Source organism: Aulostomus chinensis, chromosome 8 (genome assembly GCF_037954235.1).
Source record: "Aulostomus chinensis isolate RoL2024-O1b breed Wild chromosome 8, RoL_Achi_v1.0, whole genome shotgun sequence".
NCBI classification, from domain to species: Eukaryota; Metazoa; Chordata; class Actinopteri; order Syngnathiformes; family Aulostomidae; genus Aulostomus; species Aulostomus chinensis.
This window is the reverse complement of record NC_141327.1, coordinates 27729791-27757316: the sequence shown is the minus strand read 5'-3', so window position 1 is coordinate 27757316 and position 27526 is coordinate 27729791. Positions and strand designations below refer to the sequence as shown.

Genomic DNA, 27526 nt, shown 5'->3' with positions numbered 1-27526 from the left:
TGTGTGTATATATATATATATATATATATATATATATATATATATATATATATATATATATATATATATATATATATATATATATATATATATATATATATATATATATATATGCAAACCAACATGGTGGCAGCGGTTTTGTTTTTGCTACTGAAGAGACAAACTTTGTGTTAAATTGTTTGTTTGTAGAGTGTAAAAACCATTGGACGCGTGTTTGTGTTGATCTGAATGATAACTTTCAGGATGTTCTTGGAAGAGTTCTGTCAGTGGATGCGTCACATGAGGAGAAGTGGTTTGATGAAGGATGGACGAATAAAAAGGAGTTTTTCTCATCCGTCTCACTGGAGTGTCTTTGGACCTTCAGAACCTTGTTGTTATGGAACCAAAATCCAGTGTTTAAACCATTTGAACGTCCAAAGTGAAATGCTGACATCGAATGATCTGCAGTTTTTGGTTTCAAGTCCAACACTGAGTTTTAACGTCACCCTCATCCGTCCAACATCAGACTATTAATGTCTTTCTGACTCTCAAACGGCGTCCGGTGTCAGCGGCGTCTTGACAAATGAATTTAAATCTCTCAGAACCAAAGACCAGGTCAAGGTGGGGAGTTGATCTCGGGACAGCGACACCTCACATGGGCAAAATATGACTCCTAAATCTGGCCGGCAACATCCTTTTAAAAGGAGTCCTAAAAAGCTGCGTCATGTCAGTGCATCTCCATGAATGACTCTGTGCTGCTATTAACCTTTTGTTTCACTAGAGGGCGCTGTCTTAGGTTGGAGAAGCGCTAATGAGGTGTTTGATGGAATCAGTCAGACTGAACGCGCCCAGGGCACTTGAGCCTTTCCCCAACATCGGGAGACTCTCTTCAGGCTCAGATTTTCTGAATCTGAATTTTCCCAACACACTTGCTGTGTTCGCCATGAAGTTGTCGTTGCGGGAGAAAAGAATTTGCTGCGCGCTGAGGGGAGTTCGCCAAACTGAACAAACAAACTCAACCATCCATGCGTGGCCCTTCGCTGTGCTTCGTCACTCTGATGCTCAGGAGAACAATCCTGTCCACCTCTGATGTCCACTGTCCACGTTGCACACGTCCGAGGTGTTTATGGTGAACAGAAGTCGCATTGGTTGCTCAGGCAACATCGAGGTTTAGAAAAGGCAGCGGTCCTGTGACTCCTGATCAGGACAAACAGTAAGAGGGACGAAACGTACCAACAAGCTGCTCCAGCCTGTTGATACTGCCGGGATGTTTGGATGTCCAATCCAAGTGGAGGATTTTCAGGGGCAGACGGAGCTGATCAGCTGAATCCGAACGTGTCTGTGGCCGCCACGTGTTTCCTGCTGCCAATCTTCCTTCTCCCCGCTTGTGAAATCCCCTCGTCCTCCTGCCGTCACGCCACCATTGTGGTCGCACATCAGTCCAGGCCGCAACTTCCAGCATCCATCCTGGATTCTGATTCCTTAACAAGTCGAAGACACTTCTCTGTTTGAATACTTCAACTAAAACCGTTGTCCGTCAGGCGTTCATGCTGGACGTTGTGTCCCTTCATGCTGAGAGTTTTTCTTCTGGTTTCTTCTGGAAACGCGCCCCTGTTAGCTCAGTGTTCTCAAAGTGTGGTGTGGGAACCCAATAGCGGTCTTCCTGGAGCTCTTCAGCACTTCACTTTCAGCTTTATTGAAATCTGAAGGCCTCAGAACGATAAAATTCTGTTTTTTTTTTTAATTTTTTAAAAACTTGTTGGCAAACAGCAACATTATCATTCCTCTCCTCCTGATGGGAACATCTGGCTGCTAAACACACTGCTGTCCACCAGCTCGTTTTGGTGCACAGAAGCTCAGGTAATGTAGCTTTTTTTTTTTTTAATTTAAGTTTCTTCTCTGAAAACAGTAAAGTAAAGCATTTGAGTTGCAGCCGGTCAGCGAAACTACCATCTCGCTATGAATCCTGTCTTCCATCTCGTTCATTGACTGGACTCTGCTGCTGCATAGGGATGGGAACCGAAAACCAGTTCTTGTTGAGAACGGATTCCCAGTGTTTCAATTCGTTGGAATCATTTGCCAATTTTACAAACGATTCCTTTTTCGATTCCAGGGGGCACCAATGATGTCACCGGTGCAGCCAGTAGGAAACATGGTGCCCAAGCAGCACAAACACTCGAAAGTTTGGTTGCATTTCACGAGAAAGGATGACAACAGGTCAACTTGCAATACTTGCAGAGTGGATATTTCACGAAGGGAGGAAATGCTACCACTGTGCAGGAATATTTGCACACACAGCCTGCGATAACTGTGAATGAATGTCGCGTTTTCGATCTGCTCCGGAGTGAATCTCAACCCAGCAGCAGCGACAACGTTAGCACGTCCTCTGCTGTTGATACTGCAGGTAGCTAACCAGCAAACACCGCCTACCTCACTGTTGGGTTTGTAAGTTTGCCATGTTACTTCTAAACTAAACAAAGTTTATGGTTATTGACCTGTTTGTTCTTTTTTTTTTCCATATGAGAATCGATTTTAGAATCAATACAGAACCGAATCAGTAGGCAGAATCAAAAATGGAATCGGAATCGGAAAAATCGTATCAATTCCCATCCCTTCTGATGAATGTTTACATGATGCGCAACGTATCTCCCAGGTAGCATAGTAGCATAGCTGTTTTTGTTTGGTAGCTTTTAGCTCAAATCAAAGTGTTGGAGGAGAACCGAGGGAACGGGAGGATGAAGAACACATGGGTTCTACTGGATGATGCACTGGAAAGTTCAATTTGTCGAGTTCTGCTATTGTTCATCTTGGTTCTCCAGTAGCTTCCAGCAACAAATGTGAGGCCGATGTTTTTTGAATTCGTGCGCATAAAAAAAAAAAAAAAATTCCGTTCCACATTCATGTCTTAGAGATTCGCTTTGACAATCACTTGAAACCAACTGTTCCACCGAAAACATAACAAGAGGAAGACGAGTCCCCACAACACGAGTGGGAGAACAACGTCTCTACAAGGTAGCTAATACCAAGCCCACACACACACACACACACACACACACACACACACACACACACACACACTTGTATTTCTTGTACAGGACGTCAGTCTCATTCATATTTCTAACAGTCAGAGTCACGAAAAGTGAAACTATCGCTGCTTCAAAGCCTCTTTACAGAGGGGGTTGTGCATGTGTGTGTGTGTGTGTGTGTGTGTGCGTGTGTGGGGATGGGGTGGGCTGGGGGGGGGGGGGGGGCTCCATGTCCTTTATGACTGCAGTACTACAGTGACCAGATGTGCCACTGCAACCCCGAGATCCTCAACTGCAGTCTGGAGGTCACAGTGTTTATAATTCAAGGCTGCCCTGTTGGGGGCGTGGCTGGCGCGGCCTGATTGAGATTACGATGTCTCCTCCAAGAGAAACACAAGAAACCTCCACAATCAGCAAAAAAGGAACAACACAACCACACACATAAACCGAGGAATCAGTCAAAGTGTGTAAAATACATAGTGAAGCTTTAGATGTCTGGACTGAAACGGGAATCTGTGTTTGTGCATCAGAAGTGCCGGCCAGTTTAGTTCCAGCTGTCCTGAAGCCAAATCATCTCGTCCAAACTCTCAATCTGAAGCCGCAGCAGAGTCGCACATACCAGGAATTCTCCACTGTGTGTGTGTGTGTGTGTGTGTGTGTGTGTGTGTGTGTGTGTGTGTGTAATGACTGCCACATGCTGCTCTCCATCGAGCGGGACTCATCACATGACGTTTGGATGTTGACATGTGTTCGTCTCCGCAGCCACATGATAAAGAACAACACAACTGAAACCCTGAGACGGCTCGTTGTTAAACGTCGGCTGGCCGTTGCGTACGGAGGACTAAAAGTGCCATAACCACGATAAAATTGACAGAAACCAAATCTGACCTCAAATAAATGTGATGGTCTCTTAAAAATAATAATTGTGCAGAATATTTGATCATAAAGTTTTTATGAAATGGTACAAATTACATAAATTCTCATTGCTTTATTTTCATACTTAAAACCCCTTTGCTTGTTTTCCGCTGACTGTTTTTGTCGCATTTCTTCGTGTGAATATGAATGAGGGTTGTGTGACCAGGTTTTATTATGGGGACTCATTTACATACAAGCAAATAAATACAGGAGTGAATGAATAATGAAGGACATATGAATTAAATAAATCTAGGAGGGAGAAAGGAGAATCAAGAAGGTTCATTAAGTTTCAAGGGTTAACCTTGATGTTGAAACTGTTAAAAAAAATTGTAAGGATAGAAAAGCCTTACTAGTTGCCACTTATGGGTTTGGCAGCTTTAATTTTGAACTCATTCATCAAGATAATGAAGTCGATAAAATAATTAATCCATCTTGAGGAAAAAGAAAAGTGGAGATGAGTCAATTACCTGATAAGTCATCTCGTCATCATGAGATAAATTAACGTGTCACTTATCCTGAGTTAAGGAGTCGTTCTATCAGACCTGTTAGATAATGAACTCATTATCTTGAGAAAAACAAGACAACGCGACATCAGTAGACTGATTTCTTCATCTCGTGACAACAAATCATCCCAAATAAACATCGTCACTTACCTCAATAAAACGAGATAATGGGCCTGTCGCGTCCTCAGGAGACAACGGCCTCCCGCGGCTTCGACTTGAAGTTCACCAACACGTTCAACAACTGAGATTTTGATGATTGTGTCACTTGCTAATCTTTTATGTCTCATTTCTAATCCATGTATTGATGTGGTGTGTATTTCATGACCGAGGCAGTTTTGGTCCTCCGTACCGGTGAGCAGACTGGACTCTTTGGGTGGTCTGTCGTTTCTATCAGAGATGTAAATCGTCCGTCTGGTTCTCGGTCGGTAGCGCTGACAGGAAAAATGCTGCTGACCACGCGGTTTCTCTGCTTCGGTCTAAACATCTGCGGCGATGCTCCGCAGCCTCGAGGATCCTCGAACTGGAAGACCGCCGTGAGGGAGAAGGAGCTTCGCCAAGCCAAGCCACATCACGGACGATAGGCCACCGTCCGCCAAGCAGAAACGTAAATGAGTGTGACACCAGGCTGCGTTTCAGCAGAACAAACTGGGCTTTCAGGAATTAGTGGTGGCTCAAACAAGGGGAAGTTTAACGGTTGTGGTGGAGCCGAGATCAAAGTCAAATGTGGAAATTAGCATAGAAGCTAAAGGCGGGATCACGTCGTTAGCAGGGTGGTCTGCAGGTCAGGTGGTCCATCATGCGAGGAGGAATCCGATCACTCAAGTTTTTGAAACCAAAAATGACCTCTCCGCCAGCCGCCGTGAACCTTGAGCTGGCGAAGGTGACGTAGAGGTGGGGTTTGAAGGCGCCCTTCTAAAAAGGTCACCTTCCCCCTCCCTCTGGAAAACCTCCGTGTCATGTGACCCACTGACTCCAAATCGAGAGCAGCGCTGGAAAGAGCCCCCAAACTAAATGAGTTAACATTGTTGAACGTTCCGGTTCCCTCGCCTCCAAGTCCGTGGGTTCTTGGTCACATAGCTGATATAAGGGCTGCGGTTTACACCAGCGGCGCATGCGCCAACATTTTCCTCGACCACATAGACAAATATTCATCAAGACCACACGGGTGAGTTCTGAAGGAGCCTACAGAGGTTGAGGAGGGCATTAAAGGTCATCAGGGTGAAAACAGAAGAAGCCTGAAGCTTCGTGTTGGTGATACTGAAGTCACCTGACCATGGAGGCTGACGTTAGCTTAGCACTGCTAACAATTGTATCTGCGCTTCAATGATCGTTGGAGAGAAGAACATTCGTGAAGAGGATCTTGATGAAGAGAACCTGCAGGTCTCGTCTACGTTTGATCACCGTGGGGTTGATTTCCTGGTTCAAACAATGCCCCCCGGTGCTGGAGGAGGGAAGCACAGAGACGCCAACTTCCTGTTGGACTACAAAAACTCCTCATCATTGCCAGACTGGCCAAATCAGACACAACACACCTTTAAAGTATTTTCTGCTATTTTATATGAACTTTTTTCACAGAGTGATGTCATACATGTCAGTAAAGTTAACCACGTCCATGCCTCAGGGCTTTTTTTGGTTAGAGACAGGAAATATGGCGGCGTGATAAAGTAGATGACCAGAGAGGAGGAGGTGAACAATCCCACTATCTGTTCTCATGTGGCGTGCTTACACCACCTTGTCCCCCCCCCTCCCCCAAAAAGGATTTGAAGTGGACAGAAGACAGACGCCACTAAGACATCAAGCGCTCACTGCCTTGCCGCCACGCTGCGGCGTCACAAGCTCCAAACCCCCCAAATGAATTCCAGGCTTCTGATGTGTCTCGTCTCTTCTTCTACAGCACTTTAACACCCGTGTTGGGAGGAGCAGCGCCACCTGCTGTTGAACTCCTGATACTCAGATAGATGTCCACACAGGACGTGTTGGCTCGCGACTGCTGGACGACTGAACTAAAGCGTCTACGGTGATGACATCACAGGCTCCATCAACGCACCACAGACGTGTTTCAGAAAAGTTCACTCGGCACTAAAAAGTCAATCGAGCCGTCCATCAGAAGGCATGTTTCTCCACGCCGCCGCAGCTTCAGCTCGACTTGTGCTGCAGTTGCTTCGGCAGCTTCCTGCGGTCTTTGCCGGCGTTCCGCTTCCTCTTCTTGCTCAGGAAGTTCTCCAGCTTGCCGCTCTTCTTCAGCTCCTGGTACCTCTCGGCCAGCTGCAGCTTCTTCTTGTCAGCTGAAAACAAAAAGATCAACTTTTACTTTTCAGCAAGACCTGAACTATCCGCTCCGAGGAGCACGGCCCTCGATCGCCCGAAGACGTGTTTGAGAGTTTGTAGACGGCGTGAGTGATTTGTTGTTGTTTGTCTTTAGTCTGAGGCTCCTTCCTGAACCAAGGATTCACCAGGACGCCACACAGGAAAATGTTCTCATGAATTCAAGGCTTGTGGCGGTGAGAAACAGACGGACACGTGATGTCTTACAGGATTTGAGGAAGAACGGTCGAGCGCCCTGATTGGCTCGTTCTCTCTGCTCCCTCTTGAACTGCAGTTCCCTCTCCCTCTGCTGCTCTCGGCTCCTCCTCGCTCGCTCCTGGTCGTCCTGCGGGACGACACAGAAACAAAACAAATGTCCTCTCCTGTGCACATCATCGTCATCGTCCAGACTTGAGAAAACACCTTTGATACACAAATAAATACACAAAAGAATCAACACTTAAATATTTAAAAGTGGTTTTAAATGAAAATGTAAAAAAATAAAATCCAACCACCCAACATAATGAATCAAATCACAATAACAGTCGAATATCATCCTGATTACCTTTTAATCAGCGCAGGGATTACAAATATTCCCTGGTGATGTTGGAGTGCCCTCTTGTGGAAGAAACATGCGCTTGTACAGGAGCACTAACATTCCAGTTGTGATTTGCCAAAAAAAAAAAAAAAAATTAAAAAGTGAAAAATTCTATTGACGCCAACAAGGAAGCGTGACAGAATACCTGATGTTTGCCGGCTGGGCATCAAGATGACGTCGCTCATTTTTGGGGAGGCTGTTTTTTTTTTAAATTTTATTTTTAATCAGAGATGATGTCATCAAGTTCAGACACTGAGTTTTTTTTTTCTTCCCCCAACTAATATTATAAAATAACCGGATAATATAATAATAGAACTTCCGGTCACCAGAGGGATGCCCAGGGATTTGGTCTGCTAAGGAATTTTTGAATGCCAGCACAAAAACAGTGACATCAGACGGTCTGTGAGCAGCCAACCCAGACGTTTGGAGCTCTGTCGGCGTCAGCCGACGGAAACGCAGATTCACATTCGAGAGTAAAACGAGCTGCGTTTGGAGTTCCGAGTTTCCGGGGACTTACCATCCTCTTCAGAAGGAACTGCAGCTTCTCCTTCTTCTGGTTGCTCTTCTTCTTCATCTTCTTCAGCGTTTTCTGGACGACCTACAACGACAACAACAACGTTACCGCCAGACACCTGCGATTCATCCTGCATGAATCGATATTCACTCGGCTGCGATCCGCATCTTCACCACTAGATGCCACTAAATCCCACAAAAACCTATTGGAACTTTCTCAAAAGCAGGCATGCAGGCGGGAAGGTACATTCCTGAAAACTTGGCCAGCAAGTTTGAACCATCAGCTGTCGAGGAACCGAAGCTGAAACGGTTCTGACGGGGACGTCCTCACCTCTTTCTCTCTGTGTCTGATGTCACTGATGAATTTATACGTCTTGTCAAATATCTCAGGTTTGTATTCTCCGGACAGGTCGTCAAATCGCGGATCTCTCAAAGTCTACAACACAGAAACAGAATCAGTCAGACTCAAGGAGAGCAGGTGTAGGGGCGTGAGTTTATGTAAGACATACGTGTCTGGAGAAAGTTTATGTAAGACATACTGGTCCGTCATACGTGTCTGGAGACCAGTATATCTCACATAAACTTTCTCCAGACACGTATGTCTTACATAAACTCACGCCCCTACACGGGTCGATCTTCTGGTGACCCGACTCAGAACCAGAACTGACCGATTTCTTCACGGGAACGACCTGACGGAGGAACGGCGCCAGTTTCTTGGCTGAGATCTCCATGGGTCTGAAGCACAGACACACACCTCGTCAGTGTGAGGCTTCAACGGGTCACGAGCAGGTCGCTCAGCGCCGCCCACTCACCTGTTCTTATTGAGTCGCTTCTTCTTGCCGGTCTCTTGTCTCGTGTTGCTGCCGTAGGCGACTTGGTTGTAGACTTTGGTTCCCACTTTGTTCTGCAGCTTCATGACGTCCTCAAACGACATGCTGGAGAGTTCTGTGGAGGGAGAACAGACAGACGCACCTCTGTGCTCCAGCGGCACTTTGACAAATGAGAAACTGGCACCCAACGTTCCAACGTCCTGACCTCGGTAGGCGGAGCTCTCAGACGTCTGTGCGCAGGTCGTTGATGAACTCACCTTTTTTAATGTCCTCACGGGTTTGGATCTCACTGCTGCAACCAGCAACGTCTGGCTCTTCATCTTCCTCCTCAGAGGCTTCGCTCTCTCCGTCTTCCTCTTCCTCCTCACCATCATCCTCTTCCTCGCCATCTGACTCCTCATCGTCACTAAATTCCTCGTCTTCTTGGAGGTGCTGCGAACCGTCCTCAGCCTCTCCTCTTCTCTCCGTCAGAAGAGCAAAGTTCTTCTCCGCGTCAGAGTCTTCTCCCTCACTGTTGCTGTCCGCCAGGTTTTTCTTCTTAGAGGCCGCCAGCTTTTCTCTCCCCTTCATTCTGATTCCTCTGCGCCGGTGCAGACGACTGTGGGAGCAAGAAGACCAAACAGAAGTGGCGCAGGTTTAGGACGTGAGCAGCTGGATGTCATTGTTGAAATGTGTGTGAGTGTGATAATAACTTAAAGACTTCTGTGCACATTTACAGGTTATTTTGCTGGAGCTCCACATCTCTGCTAATTGTAATTCATCTTCCCGCCAGTAGAGGCAAAACAATTTTGATCACTCACATCAAAAAATGTAACCTGCCCACAATTGGTCGAGACGTTTAACTTCATTTCGATGGTGCGGGGCCCCGTCAGCCAAATTCCACACAGAAAAGTATAACGTTCAGAATTCCTAACTTCTATTTAACTACAGGGTAGTTTTAAACTACGATGCCCTGTGTGTCAGAGAGACGAATCGTTGAATTCGGCACATTTGTAGTAGCGTCATAATCGTTTTAAATCAGATTTTGCAGGCTTTCCTTGGCGTGAGTGGACATCGTGAGGCCAAACCTCCGAGTCGCAGCTGCAAGCCTCGATCCTGCTGAGGCTGGTTCAGCCGTGACGAAAGCGTAAAAAACGTTCCTTCAATTCACGTCAACATAGACGAATACTTCAGAACGCAGGAAAAAGTGAAGAAGACCGAAGCGAAACCGACGAACTTACGGCAGCGCAGCGTGGAGAACCGCCGCTAACAGGAGCTAGCTAACACGTCGGACGAACGAGGGAACGCCCAGATTTCTTACCGAGTCTATTTTTCGATGGTTTGAATGAAACAAACTCCTCTACTGTTTGACGTAAAGTTAGTGTTGAAGTCCAGTGTTGCTGTGCTCCATTACACACGTGTGTGTGTTCATTTGGACGCCCCTCATTCCGAATATTTACTGCACTTCCGGCTTCAAAATAAATTTAAAAAACAAAACGCATGACTGTTGTTGCAGTCGTTCCAGGCTTTCTGACTGAGCTGAAAAGCACAACTTCATTTACCTTCGTTCCAAGGCTACTCTCTTGTTTTACACTCTGTCTTGGTCATTATTTGTCTATAATTTATGTTTCTAAACTGTTATTTTGTTAACAGAAACGCTGAACTTCCGTGTAGGGGATCCGCTCAAGCAGATCACATGACCGTAGTAACAAACGTACCAGCGGTATCACCAGCAAAAAAAAAAAAAAAAAAAAAAGGGGGGTGTAGCGGAATTTCCGCAAGTCATTAAATAGATTTTGCAAAAATTAAGGCCGTAAAATCGCGTTAAAACCCATTAAGTAATACATCACTCAGGTATTGCACATCAGTCCCGGCAGGTCAGAAGATGCACTTTGGCCCATAGAGATTCTAAACTATCTGTCATGAGCTCAGAGAAGAGCGTTGCCAGAACATTCTATTATTTACATATAGAAATAGAGGTTGAGAATCCATTGGCCGAGACAGAACCCTCCAAAAATCTCAATGTTTGAAGAGCCACCGCTCTTCACCGGGTTTCTTGTAAAATACGTCTGCCAGCAAATTTTTAAAAGCTTGTAATGTGTGTATAAACACTAGGGTGTATTAGTAGTGTGTGTATGAACAAGCGTGTATTCGTAGTGTGTGTACACTAGTGTGTATTAGTAGTGTGAGTATAAACACGAGCGTGTATTAGCAGTGTGTGTACACTAGCGTGTATTAGTCGTGTGTATAATCACTAGTGTGTATTAGTAGTGTGAGTATAAACACGAGCGTGTATTAGCAGTGTGTGTACACTAGCGTGTATTAGTTGTGTGTATAATCACGAGGGTGTATTAGTAGTGTGTATAAACACTAGCGTGTATTAGCAGTGTGTGTACACTAGCGTGTATTAGTCGTGTGTATAATCACTAGGGTGTATTAGTAGTGTGTGTACAAACACTAGCGTGTATTAGTTGTGTGTGTTCCCTAGCGTGTATTAGCAGTGTGTGTCCACTAGCGTGTATTAGGAGTGTGTGTACACTGGCGTGTATTAGTCGTGTGTGTATAATCACTAGAGTGTATTAGTAGTGTGTATAAACACTAGCGTGTATTAGTGTGTGTACATTAGCGTGTATTAGTATGTATAAACACTAGGGTGTATTTGTGTGAGTACATTAGCGTGTACTAGTATGTATAAACACTAGGGTGTATTAGTGTGTGTACATTAGCGTGTACTAGTATGTATAAACACTAGGGTGTATTAGTGTGTGTACATTAGTTTGTATTAGTAGAATGTGTAAACACGAGTATGTATTAGTCATGTGTGTATAATCACTAGTGTGTATTAGTAGTGTGTATAATCACTTGGGTGTATTAGTAGTGTGTATTATCACTATGGTGTATTAGTAGTTTGTATAATCACGAGTGTGTATTATTAGTGTGTGTATAATCACTAGTGTGTATGAGTAGTGTGTGTATAATCACTAGTGTGTATTAGTAGTGTGAATAATCACTAGTGTGTATTAGTAGTGTGTATAATCACTAGTGTGTATTAGTAGTGTGTATAATCACTAGTGTGTATTAGTAGTGTGTATAATCACTAGAGTGTATTCGTAGTGTGTATAATCACTGGTGTGTATTAGTAGTGTGTGTGTATAATCACTAGTGTGTATTAGTAGTGTGTGTATAATCACTAGAGTGTATTTGTAGTGTGTGTATAATCACGAGGGTGTATTAGTAGTGTGTATAATCACTAGAGTGTATTCGTAGTGTGTATAATCACTGGTGTGTATAAGTAGTGTGTGTGTATAATCACTGGTGTGTATTAGTAGTGTGTGTGTATAATCACTAGTGTGTATTAGTAGTGTGTGTGTATAATCACTAGTGTGTATTTGTAGTGTGTGTATAATCACGAGGGTGTATTAGTAGTGTGTATAATCACTAGAGTGTATTCGTAGTGTGTATAATCACTAGAGTGTATTAGTAGTGTGTATAATCACTAGAGTGTATTAGTAGTGTGTATAATCACTAGAGTGTATTAGTAGTGTGTATAATCACTAGAGTGTATTAGTAGTGTGTATAATCACTAGAGTGTATTAGTAGTGTGTATAATCACTAGAGTGTATTCGTAGTGTGTATAATCACGAGGGTGTATTAGTAGTGTGTGTGTATAATCACTAGAGTGTATTCGTAGTGTGTATAATCACTGGTGTGTATTAGTAGTGTGTATAATCACTAGAGTGTATTAGTAGTGTGTATAATCACGAGAGTGTATTAGTAGTGTGTGTGTATAATCACTAGAGTGTATTCGTAGTGTGTATAATCACTGGTGTGTATTAGTAGTGTGTATAATCACTAGAGTGTATTAGTAGTGTGTATAATCACGAGAGTGTATTAGTAGTGTGTATAATCACTAGAGTGTATTAGTAGTGTGTATAATCACTAGAGTGTATTCGTAGTGTGTATAATCACGAGGGTGTATTAGTAGTGTGTATAATCACTAGAGTGTATTAGTAGTGTGTGTGTATAATCACTAGAGTGTATTCGTAGTGTGTATAATCACGAGGGTGTATTCGTAGTGTGTATAATCACGAGGGTGTATTAGTAGTGTGTATAATCACTAGAGTGTATTAGTAGTGTGTATAATCACGAGAGTGTATTAGTAGTGTGTATAATCACTAGAGTGATAATCACTAGAGTGTATTAGTAGTGTGTATAATCACTAGAGTGTATTAGTAGTGTGTATAATCACTAGAGTGTATTAGTAGTGTGTATAATCACGAGGGTGTATTAGTAGTGTGTATAATCACTAGAGTGTATTAGTAGTGTGTATAATCACTAGAGTGTATTAGTAGTGTGTATAATCACGAGGGTGTATTAGTAGTGTGTATAATCACTAGAGTGTATTGGTAGTGTGTATAATCACTAGAGTGTATTAGTAGTGTGTATAATCACTAGAGTGTATTAGTAGTGTGTATAATCACTAGAGTGTATTAGTAGTGTGTATAATCACTAGAGTGTATTAGTAGTGTGTATAATCACGAGGGTGTATTAGTAGTGTGTATAATCACTACTTCAAATAATCACTATGGTTTATTACTAGTGGAGGAGGTGGATCAGCAGAGTGGATTCACAACAAAAAAAATGTATAGAGACAGATCAAAACTGATAGACCAGCTCAGGATCAATCACCAGTATTGATAATCACTCATGTTACTTTTATCTCAGTGAGATGACACTGATCGAGCTGCCAGGTAAATAACTGCAATACACACTCCCTGACCTGAAACACACAAACACACACACACACACACGAATGCTCCAGTGCTGAAGTGATCGTGCATGGATCAGGTCGCTCCCGCCGCCAGCAGCTGCCAGGCCCTCATCAGCCTCGCTTCATGTCAGTTTCCATCCCGACTCTCTCTCCCTCCTCCAGCCAGTTGACACGCAGGCGGGAGCGTCTGGATGCGAGTTCATCAGGGAGAGAGGAGCGGTCCGATGACGTCACGACTCCTCTTCGGGTTTCCTTTGCTGATCTCTTGATTGGCCACAGCTTATTGATGAACGCCTTCCTCCGACCTGATAGGATCCATGAAACTGGGTGGGGGTGTCACACCTTTGCCGTTGATGAAGTCTGCGTCCCACATCTCTTCCCCGTCCAGCGCGTGCATGTCCTCTCCATGCGAGCCCGAAAAGCCGGAGATTGATGTGTCCTCGTGGACCTCTGACGACAAAACACAAGCTCCGTCTTTCTTACTTGACAAAAGTTTTTTTCCACCTGGCCATGAAAAATTACCGTCTGCCGGTACTCCGATGAGCCAGGAGAGGATGAGGAGCAGCTCCTTCATCACCTTCACCTCCTTCACCTGCAGGAGCAGCTGAGCTGTTCGGAGTTACGCCTCAGCCAATCACAGCACACACAGCTGGTGACGTCAAAGGTAACCAGATAGACTCACCTGGCCTTAATCACGCAGGCGGGCGGCTGCAGGTGGACACAATCAATAATCAATGAACACGAAGTCTTTGCAAATCTCAAGTGGAAATCGGGAGAGTGAAACGCAGCCGCGGCTGTCGCTAAAATCCAGTCGCTCTTTAACTTTTACCAACAAAAACGTCTTCAGACGACAAACTGTTGGTTCCTTCAGTCTCCTCATGGGTTGTCGTGTTCCCAGTCGCGGAGTCATGGACTCGGCCGAGTCACGCACCTGTCGGTAGCGTTTCCCCGCCGCGCTTGGCGCTTTATTTCGGCGGGTTGTCTCACCATAGGAGGGAGACATTATTGTTGGATTAATAACGTTAGAAAACGTCCGTTCACTCTCAGTTCCTCGTCTGCTATAATCCAGGTCACCTTGATCCCGACGTGTGGTCAGTGACCCGCTAACACTCGGACTGGAGATCGAATTTTCTGGAACACTTGAGGTCCTGGAGCACAGGTGAACCTCACGAACTCTGAACTCTTAAGGAATGACTAAAATCTTCAGCTGGTCGCTCCTCTTCCTCACCCTCAGCTCCAAAGGTAGGATCCATCCTTTTGATTATCTTTTCGCTAATGATGGATACCCTGATGATCAGTACGCTGTGTACGCTGATCTATTTTTTGATCAATACGCTGATCTATATTCTGATCTGATCAATACGCTGATCTATTCTCAGATCAATACGCTGATCTATTCTCTGATCAATACGCTGATCTATTCTGATATGTACTCTGATCTATTCTGATATGTACTCTGATCTATTCTGATATGTACGCTGATCTATTCTGATATGTACGCTGATCTATTCTATGTACGCTGATCTATTCTCTGATCAATACGCTGATCCATTCTGATATGTACTCTGATCTATTCTCTGATCAATACGCTGCTCTATTCTGATATGTACTCTGATCTATTCTCTGATCAATACGCTGATCTATTCTGATATGTACTCTGATCTATTCTCTGATCAATACGCTGATCTATTCTGATATGTACTCTGATCTATATTCCCATCTGATCAATACGCTGATCTATTCTGATATGTACTCTGATTCATATGCTGATCTATTCTGATATGTACTCTGATCTATTCTCTGATCAATACGCTGATCTATTCTGATATGTACTCTGATCTATTCTCTGATCAATACGCTGATCTATTCTGATATGTACGCTGATCTATTCTCTAATATGTACGCTGATCTATATTCCCATCTGATCAATACGCTGATGTACTCTGATCTGTATTCCCATCTGATCAATACGCTGATCTATTCTGATATGTACTCTGATCTGTATTCCCATCTGATCAATACGCTGATCTATTCTGATATGTACTCTGATCTGTATTCCCATCTGATCAATACGCTGATCTATTCTGATATGTACTCTGATCTATATTCCCATCTGATCAATACGCTGATCTATTCTGATATGTACTCTGATCTATATTCCCATCTGATCAATACGCTGATCTATTCTGATATGTACTCTGATCTATTCTCTGATCAATACGCTGATCTATTCTGATATGTACTCTGATCTATATTCCCATCTGATCAATACGCTGATCTATTCTGATATGTACTCTGATCTATATTCCCATCTGATCAATACGCTGATCTATTCTGATATGTACTCTGATTCATATGCTGATCTATTCTGATATGTACTCTGATCTATTCTCTGATCAATACGCTGATCTATTCTGATATGTACTCTGATCTATTCTCTGATCAGTACGCTGATCTATTCTGATATGTACTCTGATCTATTCTCTGATCAGTACACTGATCTATTCTGATATGTACGCTGATCTATATTCCCATCTGATCAGTACACTGATCTATTCTGATATGTACGCTGATCTATATTCCCATCTGATCAATACGCTGATCTATTCTGATATGTACTCTGATCTATATTCCCATCTGATCAATACGCTGATCTATTCTGATATGTACTCTGATCTATATTCCCATCTGATCAATACGCTGATCTATTCTGATATGTACTCTGATCTATATTCCCATCTGATCAATACGCTGATCTATTCTGATATGTACTGATTCATATGCTGATCTATTCTGATGTGTACTCTGATTTATATGCTGATCTATTCTCTGAATATTGCGATGATTCATTTTCTAAAGTGATCTATATGCTGATCAATACGCTGATCTATTCTGATATGTACTCTGATCTATATTCCCATCTGATCAATACGCTGATCTATTCTGATATGTACTCTGATTCATATGCTGATCTATTCTGATATGTACTCTGATTTATATGCTGATCTATTCTCTGAATATTGCGATGATTCATTTTCTAAAGTGATCTGATTTATATTCTGATTTATTCTTTGGACTGTATTCTGATCTTCTTTCTGATTTGATCAATATATTGGTGATCTCTTCTCTATGTACTCTGATCTAATCACTGAAATGTATTTTGATCTTCTCTCTGATCCGATCAATATTCTGGTCTCGTCTCTGTACTCTGAATATGCTGATATAATATCTGATCCATATGTTGATCAATATTCTGATCTATTCTCATATCTATATTCTGATATGATCCATAGTTTGATCTCCTCTCTGATATGGACTCCAATCAATCTTCTAATGATCTGATTTATATTCTGACGATTTATTCTTTGGACTGTTTTCTGATTTGATCAATATATTAGTGATCTCTTCTCTGCTATGTACTCTGATCTGTTCACTGAAATGTATTTCGATCTTCTCTCTGATCCGATCAATATTCTGTTCTAGTCTCTGTACTCTGAATATGCTGATCTATTATCTGATCCATATGTTGATCAATATTCTGATCTATTCTCTGATCTATATTCTGATTTTTATTATGTATGATCTATATGCTGATGATCTCTTCTCTGACATATGCTGATCTATTCGCTCATCTGATGTATAGTTTGATCTCTTCTGGTATATATTCTGATCAGTATTCCCATCTGATGATCTGATTTATATGATCTATTCTCTGAACATTCTCTCATATGCTGATCTCTTCTGATATGTACTCTGATCTACATTCTGATCCATAGTTTGATCTCTGACATATATTCTGATGTTCTCTGATCTCTTCTCTGAAGCTGATCTATTCTCTATGTACTCTAATGATCGATATTCTGATCTATTTTTTGTCTATTCCCTGATATGTACTGATCTATATTCCGATTTTATCTATTCTCTGATCTACTCTCTGATTTGACGTATAGTTTGATCTCTTCTGACATGTGACATGGTCTCCTCTGATATGTACTCTGATAATCTATTCTCTGATCTATATAGTGATCATTATCCAACTCTGATCTATTGTCTGAACTGTATTCCAATGATCTACTCTCTGATCTGATCTATATGTTGATGATCTCTGACATGTACTCTATATATTCTGATCTATATTGTGATCCATATTCAGATCTGATCTCTTCTCTGAACTGTATTCCAATGATCTGTTCTATGTTGATCTCTTCTGATTATCTGATCTATATTCCGATATGATCTATATGTTCTGATCCATAGTTTGATCTGATATATATTCTGATAATCTGATCTATTTGCTGATCTACTCTCTGATGTGACGTATAGTTTGATCTCTTCTGACATGTGACATGGTCTCCTCTGATATGTACTCTGATAATCTATTCTCTGATCTATACAGTGATCATTATCTATTGTCTGAAGTGTATTCCAATGATCTACTCTCTGATCTGATCTATATGTTGGTGATCTCTGACATGTACTCTGATCTATATTCTGATGATCTAGACTCTGAACTGCTTTCTGATTTACTCTCTGATCCAATCAATATTTTGATGATCTCTCTGTACTCTGATATATATTCTGATCTACTCTCTGATCTAACTTACACGAACTCTGATCTTTATTCTGATGCTCTACTGTCTCATCTGATATATAGTGATGATCTATTCTGATATATACTCTGATCAATATTGTGATCCATATTCAGATCTGATCTCTGAACTATATTCTAATGATCTGTTGTGTATATATTGATCAATGATGATCTCTTCTCTGATAATCTGATCTATATGCTGATCTATTCTCTGATTTGACGTATAGTTTGATCTCTTCTGACATGTGACATAGTCTCCTCTGATATGTACTCTTGATAATCTATTCTCTGATCTATATAGTGATCATTATCCATATCTGATCTATTGTCTGAAGTGTATTCCAATGATCTACTCTCTGATCTGATCTATATGTTGGTGATCTCTGACATGTACTCTGATCTATATTCTGATGATCTAGACTCTGAACTGCTTTCCGATTTACTCTCTGATCCGATCAATATTTTGATGATCTCTGCTATGTACTCTATATATTCTGATCTATTCTGACATATAATCTGATCTATGTTGTGATCCATATTCAGATCTGATCTCTTCTCTGAACTGTATTCCATTGATGTGTTCTATATGTTGATCACTGATGATCTCTTCTCTGATAATCTGATCTATATTCCGATCTATTTTGTGTATTCTGATCCATAGTTTGATGATCTCTGACATATATTCTGATAATCTGATCTATTTGATCTATTCTCTGATATGTACTGATCTATATGCTGATCTATTCTCTGATCTACTCTCTGATCTGATCTATATTCTGATGATCTAGACTATGAACTGCTTTCCGATTTACTCTCTGATCCAATCAATATTTTGATGATCTCTATGTACTCTGATATATATTCTGATCTACTCTCTGATCTAACTTACACGAACTCTGATCTTTATTCTGATGCTCTACTGTCTCATCTGATATATAGTGATGATCTATTCTGATATATACTCTGATCAATATTGTGATCCATATTCAGATCTGATCTCTGAACTATATTCTAATGATCTGTTGTGTATATATTGATCAATGATGATCTCTTCTCTGATAATCTGATCTATATGCTGATCTATTCTCTGATTTGACGTATAGTTTGATCTCTTCTGACATGTGACATAGTCTCCTCTGATATGTACTCTGATAATCTATTCTCTGATCTATATAGTGATCATTATCCATATCTGATCTATTGTCTGAAGTGTATTCCAATGATCTACTCTCTGATCTGATCTATATGTTGGTGATCTCTGACATGTACTCTGATCTATATTCTGATGATCTAGACTCTGAACTGCTTTCCGATTTACTCTCTGATCCGATCAATATTTTGATGATCTCTATGTACTCTATATATTCTGATCTATTCTCTGACATATAATCTGATCTATGTTGTGATCCATATTCAGATCTGATCTCTTCTCTGAACTGTATTCCATTGATGTGTTCTATATGTTGATCACTGATGATCTCTTCTCTGATAATCTGATCTATATTCCGATATATTTTGTGTATTCTGATCCATAGTTTGATGATCTCTGACATATATTCTGATAATCTGATCTATTTGATCTATTCTCTGATATGTACTGATCTATATGCTGATCTATTCTCTGATCTACTCTCTGATCTGATCTATATTCTGATGATCTAGACTCTGAACTGCTTTCCGATTTACTCTCTGATCCAATCAATATTTTGATGATCTCTATATACTCATATATTCTGATCTACTCTCTGATCTAATTTACACGAACTCTGATCTTTATTCTGATGCTCTATTGTCTCATCTGATATATATTGATGATCTATTCTGACATATACTCTTATCAATATTGTGATCCATATTCAGATCTGATCTCTGAACTATATTCTAATGATCTGTTGTGTATGTATTGATCAATGATGATCTCTTATCTGATAATCTGATCTATATGCTGATCTATTCTCTGATTTGACGTATAGTTTGATCTCTTCTGACATGTGACATAGTCTCCTCTGATATGTACTCTGATAATCTATTCTCTGATCTATATAGTGATCATTATCCATATCTGATCTATTGTCTGAAGTGTATTCCAATGATCTACTCTCTGATCCGATCAATATTTTGATGATCTCTGCTATGTACTCTATATATTCTGATCTATTCTCTGACATATAATCTGATCTATGTTGTGATCCATATTCAGATCTGATCTCTTCTCTGAACTGTATTCCATTGATCTGTTCTATATGTTGATCACTGATGATCTCTTCTCTGATAATCTGATCTATATACCGATCTATATTCCGATCTATTTTGTGTATTCTGATCCATAGTTTGATGATCTCTGACATATTCTGATAATCTGATCTATTTGATCTATTCTCTGATCTACTCTGATTTGATGTATAGTTTGATGATCTCTTCTCTGACATGTACTCTGATCTATATTCTGATATGTACTCTGATAATCTATTCTCTGATCTATATGTTGATGATCTCTGACATATACTCTGATCTATATTCTGATGATCTGGACTCTGAACTGCTTTCCGATTTACTCTCTGATCCAATCAATATTTTGATCTCTATTTACCCATATATTCTGATCTACTCTCTGATCTAATTTACATGTACTCTGATCTTTATTCTGATGCTCTCTCATCTGATATATATTGATGATCTATTCTGACATATACTCTGATCAATATTGTGATCCATATTCAGATCTGATCTCTTTTCTGAACTATATTCTAATGATGTGTGTGTGTGTGTGTGTGTGTGTATAGATCAATGATGATCTCTTGTCTGATAATCTGATCTATATTCTGATCTGCTGATCTATAGTTTGATCTCTGATCCATATTCTGATCAGTATTCTAATCTGGTCTATGTTAATGCTCTCTTCTCTGATCTGATCGATTCTCTGAACTGTATTACAATGATCTGATCTATATGTTGATGATCTCAGACATGTACTCTGATCTATAGTCTGATGGTCTCCTCTGATATGTACTCCTGACAATCTATACTCTGAACTGTATTCCGATCTACTCTCAGATCCGATCAATATTTTCATGATCTCCGCTATAAAATCTATATTCTGATCAATTCTATGAACTGTATTCCAATCATCTACTCGTCTGAAATTTACTGAGCTATATTATGATCAATATGCTGATCTATTTTGATATGAACTCTGAACTAATCTCTGAACTGTATTCCAATCATCTATTCTGATCTGATCTATATGTTGATGATCTCTTCTCTGATATATACTCTGATGATCAATATTCTGATCTTTTCTCTGAACTGTAGTACAATGACCTGATCTGTTCTCTGATCTACTGATCTATAGTTTGATCTCTGATCATATTCTGATAATCAGTAGTCTGATCTGATATGATCTCTTCTTTGATAATCTGATATATAGGATCTCTTCTCTGAACTGTATTCTGATGATCTATCTGATCTATATTTTGACCTATGTCTGTGTACTCTGATCTATTTGATCTGTATTCCAATGATCTACCCTCTCTTCATGTTCCAGTGATCCATTCTCTGATCTGTACTGATAATCTATATTCTAATCTACATGGCCTATGCTTGCGTGTTATACACGTTATATACTCTGATGTTCTATTTGCTTATGATCTATACTCTCTGTTCTGATCTATACTCGATGGTTTTACTCTGATCTATACTCTGATCTATACTCCGATTTTGTGTGATGATGACACTTTGATCTGATCTGTACTGTCGGTCTGATTTGTACTCAGATGACCTCATCTATACTGATATTCTACATTCTGATGCTCTTTATGCTGATAATCTCAATTCTCATGATCTATACTGTGATTATCTATACTATCTAATGAACTATGTTTTGATCTATATGCTGATCCATACACCCTAATCTACATGATGAGCTATACTCTGATTATCTGCTCGATATTAATCTATACTCCGATGATCTAAACTGATCATTTGCTCTATAAAGGGATCTATTTTCTCTGATCATCTGATATAGGCTGAAGCTCTACGCTCTGATCTGATCTATATGCTGAGTAGATGTACTCCTGATGATTTGATTTGTACTCTGATCTATACTCTTATGATCCATATGCTAATGATCTATACTCAGATCAGTACTTGGATATTCTATACACCTATTTTCCTATTTGCTGATTATCTCATCTGTTTTTTGTTCTGATGATCTATACTCTGATCTGATCGACACAGCGATTTTCACTCTGTATATTCTGATCTATAATTGAATGATTGGGTCTATAATGTGAGGATCTCACTCTGATGTGTATGCTGATGACATACTCTGATTTGTACTCAGATGATCTGATCTATACACTGAACTTATTCTCGAGCTATACTGTTGATCTCTTCTCTGATAATCTGTTCTGTACTCTGATTTTCTATACGCTGAGGATCCATACTGTCTAATATGTTCTGATCTCTACTCTGATTAATATGAACTATGCTCGGATGATTTTTTTCTTACATACTCTGATGATCTAAACTGATCATCTGATTAATATGCTGATCTATACTCTTTGAGCTATACTCGGATCTGCTTAATATGTTCATCTATGCTATAATCTGCTCTACACTCTGATCGATACACTGATCTGTAGTCTGATTTGGTTTGTACTTTGATCTATACTCTGATGTTCCATAATCTGATGATCTATACACTGATCAGTATTGTGATCGATCCTCTGATGATCCATACTCTGATTATCTGCACTGACCTATGCTCTGATGATCCGATTCCATACTTTGATGATCTGAACTCATGATCTGTACTCAGATGGTTTTTACTCTGATGGGCTGACCTGATCTATACGTTCATCTGTACTCTGATCATCTATATGCTGAAGTTTGAAAATCGGATGATCAAAACACCGATCTATACATTTATGATGTATACTCTGATCTATACTGTGATGTTTAAATCCATACACTCGATACTAATCTGTACACATCACTCAATACTGATCACTCAATGATCTGATTACTCTCGTCAATGCTCTGATCACTCCTGTCAATGCTCTGATCACTCGTCAATGCTTTGATCACTCAATGCTCTGATCACTCGTCAATGCTTTGAGCACTCAATGCTTTGAGCACTCAATGCTCTGAGCACTCTCGTCAATGCACTGATCACTCAATGCTCTGAGCACTCCCGTCAATGCGCTGAGCACTCCAGTCAATGCCCCGCTCATCAATGCGCTGGTCACTCAATGCTCTGAGTACTCCTGTCAATGCGCTGAGCACTCCCGTCAATGCCCCGCTCATCAATGCGCTGGTCACTCAATGCTCTGAGCACTCCCGTCAAGGTGCTGATCACTCAATGCTCTGAGCACTCCCGTCAAGGCGCTGATCACTCAATGCTCTGAGCACTCCCGTCAATGCGCTGAGCACTCCCGTCAATGCCCCGCTCATCAATGCGCTGGTCACTCAATGCTCTGAGCACTCCCGTCAAGGTGCTGATCACTCAATGCTCTGAGCACTCCCGTCAAGGCGCTGATCACTCAATGCTCTGAGCACTCCCGTCAATGCACTGAGCACTCCCGTCAATGCCCCGCTCATCAATGCGCTGGTCACTCAATGCTCTGAGCACTCCCGTCAAGGCGCTGAGCACTCAATGCTCTGAGCACTCCCGTCAATGCCCCGCTCGTCAATGCGCTGGTCACTCAATGCTCTGAGCACTCCCGTCAATGCGCTGAGCACTCCCGTCAATGCACCGCTCATCAATGCGCTGGTCACTCAATGCTCTGAGCACTCCCGTCAAGGCGCTGAGCACTCAATGCTCTGAGCACTCCCGTCAAGGCGCTGAGCACTCCCGTCAATGCCCCGCTCATCAATGCGCTGATCACTCAATGCTCTGAGCACTCCCGTCAATGCCCCGCTCATCAATGCGCTGATCACTCAATGCTCTGAGCACTCCCGTCAATGCCCCGCTCATCAATGCGCTGATCACTCAATGCTCTGAGCACTCCCGTCAATGCCCCGCTCATCAATGCGCTGATCACTCAATGCTCTGAGCACTCCCGTCAATGCCCCGCTCATCAATGCGCTGATGCCCCGATGCCCCGCTCATCAATGCGCTGATGCCCCTGTCTTCTCCATCCAGTTGCTGTCCAGTTTCTTGTCTTACAGGACGACTCGTTGTCTGTTCAACTCCACTGAGGGACATGGAGTTCCTCAGGGTCAGCAACAGTCTAGAGGAGTTGGCTGGACTCGTTGAGTTCGGTGGGAGGAACGCAGGAGGAGATCAAGATGGCCACCAGTTTGCTCTGAGCAGGTCAGGTGAGTCTGTGTGACATCATCATGCCTTTTACATCGAAGATTCACATCACAATCCCACATAGTAACCCTTTGTTTTTACTCAGGTACCATGACATCATCTTTCACACCAGCATGGCATAGTTTAATATTTATTGTAATTACTAGGACCAGCTAGCAGCATGTAGAGTTCCAGATTCAGAGAAGTTGATTTAAACCTGTTGGGGACTTGAAACTCTCATCCTTCCAGACAATTCAGAACTACGAAGAACTGTAAACGGCAATTAATACTGACCTGCAATCAGAGACGACAATAACAGGAAGTGGTACTGTCTGTTTACCTCACTTCCTGAAAGCTTCCACCTGACCTTACAAACGTATTAAGAAGTGACGCCGTTTTAAATTCCTTATTTCACTCTCGCATGGTTAAGAAGTTTAATCCCTCGGGCAGCGGGAATGGGACATTCTGCTCGTGTCTGCGTGGGTTCTCTCCAGGTGCTCACGCGTCCTCCCGCATGCCAAAAAGAGGCTCGTTATGTTAATTGAAGACTCTAAATCCCCCGCGGGTGACAGTGATTGAGTGTCTTTGTATGTGAGCCCTGTGGCAGGGTGTTGGAGGCTGGCCTTGATGACCCTGCCTCTCCGTGACGGCTGGGTTAGGCTCCACCCCAAAAATGCTGTAATAGGATGGATGTAGAGATCAGATACTCAGACTGATGAAACACTTTCAAACGAGCATGTTCCAGACTGAGGCCGGCCCTCTGCCGCCTCCTGGTGGTGAGGGTTAGGACTAACTGTAGATGCTGCTGTGAAAACTTTCCCCTGAACGATCCCTGCCAAGAAGTCTTTCCGAGTAAATGTGTCTGTTGCCTGGGAACCGTCCAGCAAACATGAACCACTAACAGGCCCACTTGGACAAATGTGTGTTTCAGGGAAGCTGCCTCCTGGTCGCCATGCTGGTCTGCAGTGTCTACAACTTGGACCCCAAACACATCAAAGTCAGCTGGTTCGGAGACGGACAGGACCTTCGGTGTCACTTCCACGGAGGAGTGGGCCAACACTGACGGGTACTACCAGTTGTACATGCCCAGGTGAGTCCAGTTTCAGGTCCAGGTCCCGGTCCAGATCCAGCTGCATTCAGATGTTCAGAGTCATGTGTTTGTGTTGCAGGGCTGGAGAGAAGATCTTGTGTGTGGTGGAACACGCCAGCCTGACGGAGCCTCTCTACGAGGACTTGGGTAAATGCCTGTCTACCTGTCTGTCTACTTGTCGGTCTCTCTCTCTCTCTCATGCACCTGTCTGTCTCTCATCTGGCCATCAGACCCATCCATGCCATGAAGACGGAGAGAAAGAAAATCGCCATCGGAGCTTCAGGACTGGTTCTGGGTCTCATCTTGTGACCGACTACAATAGGAAGGCCAGAGGTCAGACCCTGACACTCCCACACCAGATCAAAACAAGTCCCCAAGGCCAGGTTCAGTCTAGTTTGACATCAGTTTGGGTTCCAGCTGACCAATCAGAACCTTGAAGTTCAGCTGCTCATTCAAAATCATGTGACAGTGGACTTTCAGGAAGTAAAGAAACAAACGCCCTGATCCCAGGACCTACAAGTCCGACATAGTGGATCCGACTGAAGAATTCATTCCTCCCTTTTTAGAACCAGATTCACTGCTGGTTCTTCTGGTCCCACTGCTGGTTTAGTTTAGTCCAGTCTAGTTAGACCAGGTTTAGTAGCGTGTGTCTTGTTGACCCTGTTCCTCTCTCTTGTTCTTCATGCAGGACGGACGCTGGGTCCTGGTCCTGGAGCTTATTCTATGTCCTGTAACTCATCATTCCTGCTGTCAGTCATTAATAAACCATAGAAGTGATTGATTGATGTGTGATTATTAGATTGCTGTACTTGTACTGGGTGCTTTCTACCCTCACGAAAGACTTTTGGACTGGCAGTGTTTTTATTTACATTGCCGCACATAAACAGGAAGTGTCAGGTCTTTATTGTACTCACTAAAGTTTGAAACCACTTGACTCGTCAAGACGTGATGGAAGATCAAAACCAAACGTGTGCGCGAGACTTGAAATTAATTAATTTTTAAAAAAAAGTTCAGGTTGTCATCTTCTGGTTCATCAAATGCTGCTACACAGATTTATGGGTAATTCATTGCCATTACAGGAGTCTGGGTCAGGTTGGCCAATCAGGGTTCAGCTTTAGTTCCATGCAGGTGAAGAGGCTGTGAGCCCTGCATGACGACAAATACACACTGAACCTTTTTATTTTATTCTGTGGGAACAAAGAGCATTCTTTCACGCGTGAGACGTTCTTTAGAGCAGGGGTGGGCAATCATGTGCCACGGAGGGCCGTGTGTGCAGGTTCTCCTTCCAGACCAACACGTTGGCAGGTGATTCCACTGATTAACCCTCCTCCTTGGCTGAAGGTGTGTTAATTAGTGGAATCACCTGCCAACGTGTTGGTCTGGAAGGAGAACCTGCACACACGGCCCTCCGTGGCACATGATTGCCCACCCCTGCTTTAGAAAAACAAAAAGAATTAAAACAAATCTGAAAACGTAAATAGAAGTAAGCCCAGAACATGCAACGGGGTCTGCAGGAGTGCGCTAATTGATTTAAAACAAAAAAACCAAAACTGTGTATAGTATAAAATATAGTGTAGTTGTACAAATTCCAACTTCAGACATCGTCAGTGTTCCCACTGGGTTGTGGTGAATAATTTAAAGGTTCTTGACATTTCAAAGAGCCGGTTGGGTTTTATTCTGTGTTTAATTCCACAGCTTCTGTCTGTGGAACACAGCGGTTCTTTTTTAAAATTCTTCCTGTATCAAAGGCAGTGACAGGTATGAATAGGTGGGACTTGGGAGTTAAAACGGAGTCGCACACGCAGGCAGCACACTGCAGAAACGAGGAGGAGTTTATTCCCGTTGCCTGGAGACCCCTGATGGAGAGCTTTGTCAAGTTGAAGACGTTCAACTAGGAATTTCTATGAATTGGCTTTCAAAATAAAAGCTTTAAAAATAAGTTTGCAGAGTGGGCGGAGGCACTCAAGATTTGGCTCGATCTCCACCCACCAGACTTCCATCAAATTTGTGAGTGTCAGGAAATAAAAAAAAATACTACCTCATGCACACTGGAAATATTGCAACAGACTGTCAATACTGTACATGTGTCCACACTATACTATTGAGCTCCATACTGTACACTTTGGTGT

General features: G+C 42.0%; 2 protein-coding genes across 5 annotated transcripts; one reads left to right on the top strand and one right to left on the bottom strand.

The window, feature by feature from the left end:
• Positions 1–5994: 5994 nt before the first annotated feature.
• rrp36 (ribosomal RNA processing 36) lies at positions 5995–10335 on the bottom strand. Of its 3 annotated transcripts, none has more exons than XM_086210275.1 (8): positions 10210–10335; positions 8926–9266; positions 8651–8783; positions 8507–8573; positions 8170–8274; positions 7843–7923; positions 6956–7073; positions 5995–6708 (listed from the first exon to the last, which is right to left on the bottom strand). In XM_086210275.1, exons 2-8 carry the CDS (start codon positions 9236–9238, stop codon positions 6560–6562), a joined length of 966 nt encoding a protein of 321 aa, XP_086066401.1. In that variant the 5' UTR covers positions 9239–9266; positions 10210–10335; the 3' UTR covers positions 5995–6559. The 3 variants fall into 3 exon arrangements, with proteins under 3 accessions (XP_086066401.1, XP_086066400.1, XP_086066402.1); XM_086210274.1 differs by lacking the exon at positions 10210–10335 and adding an exon at positions 9969–10124; XM_086210276.1 differs by lacking the exon at positions 10210–10335 and adding an exon at positions 9889–9983.
• Positions 10336–14035: 3700 nt separating this feature from the next.
• On the top strand, positions 14036–26175 carry LOC147257910 (uncharacterized). 2 transcript variants are annotated; one of them, XM_086212141.1, is made up of 6 exons: positions 14036–14660; positions 24181–24325; positions 25239–25397; positions 25477–25544; positions 25628–25730; positions 26086–26175. In XM_086212141.1, exons 1-5 carry the CDS (start codon positions 14609–14611, stop codon positions 25642–25644), a joined length of 441 nt encoding a protein of 146 aa, XP_086068267.1. In that variant the 5' UTR covers positions 14036–14608; the 3' UTR covers positions 25645–25730; positions 26086–26175. The 2 variants fall into 2 exon arrangements, with proteins under 2 accessions (XP_086068267.1, XP_086068268.1); XM_086212142.1 differs by having other exon boundaries at positions 24181–24330.
• The last annotated feature ends 1351 nt before the right edge of the window (positions 26176–27526 follow it).

Coding starts and splice junctions, on each gene's coding strand:
- LOC147257910 (XM_086212141.1), top strand. CDS start 14,609: ATGACTAAAATCTTCAGCTGGTCGCTCCTCTTCCTCACCCTCAGCTCC. Junction 14,661..24,180: donor CCTCACCCTCAGCTCCAAAG/GTAGGATCCATC, acceptor CTTGTCTTACAG/GACGACTCGTTGTCTGTTCA. Junction 25,398..25,476: donor TACCAGTTGTACATGCCCAG/GTGAGTCCAGTT, acceptor TTTGTGTTGCAG/GGCTGGAGAGAAGATCTTGT.
- rrp36 (XM_086210275.1), bottom strand. CDS start 9,238: ATGAAGGGGAGAGAAAAGCTGGCGGCCTCTAAGAAGAAAAACCTGGCG. Junction 8,784..8,925: donor CCGTGAGGACATTAAAAAAG/GTGAGTTCATCA, acceptor CTCCCTCCACAG/AACTCTCCAGCATGTCGTTT. Junction 6,709..6,955: donor ACCGTTCTTCCTCAAATCCT/GTAAGACATCAC, acceptor TTTTGTTTTCAG/CTGACAAGAAGAAGCTGCAG.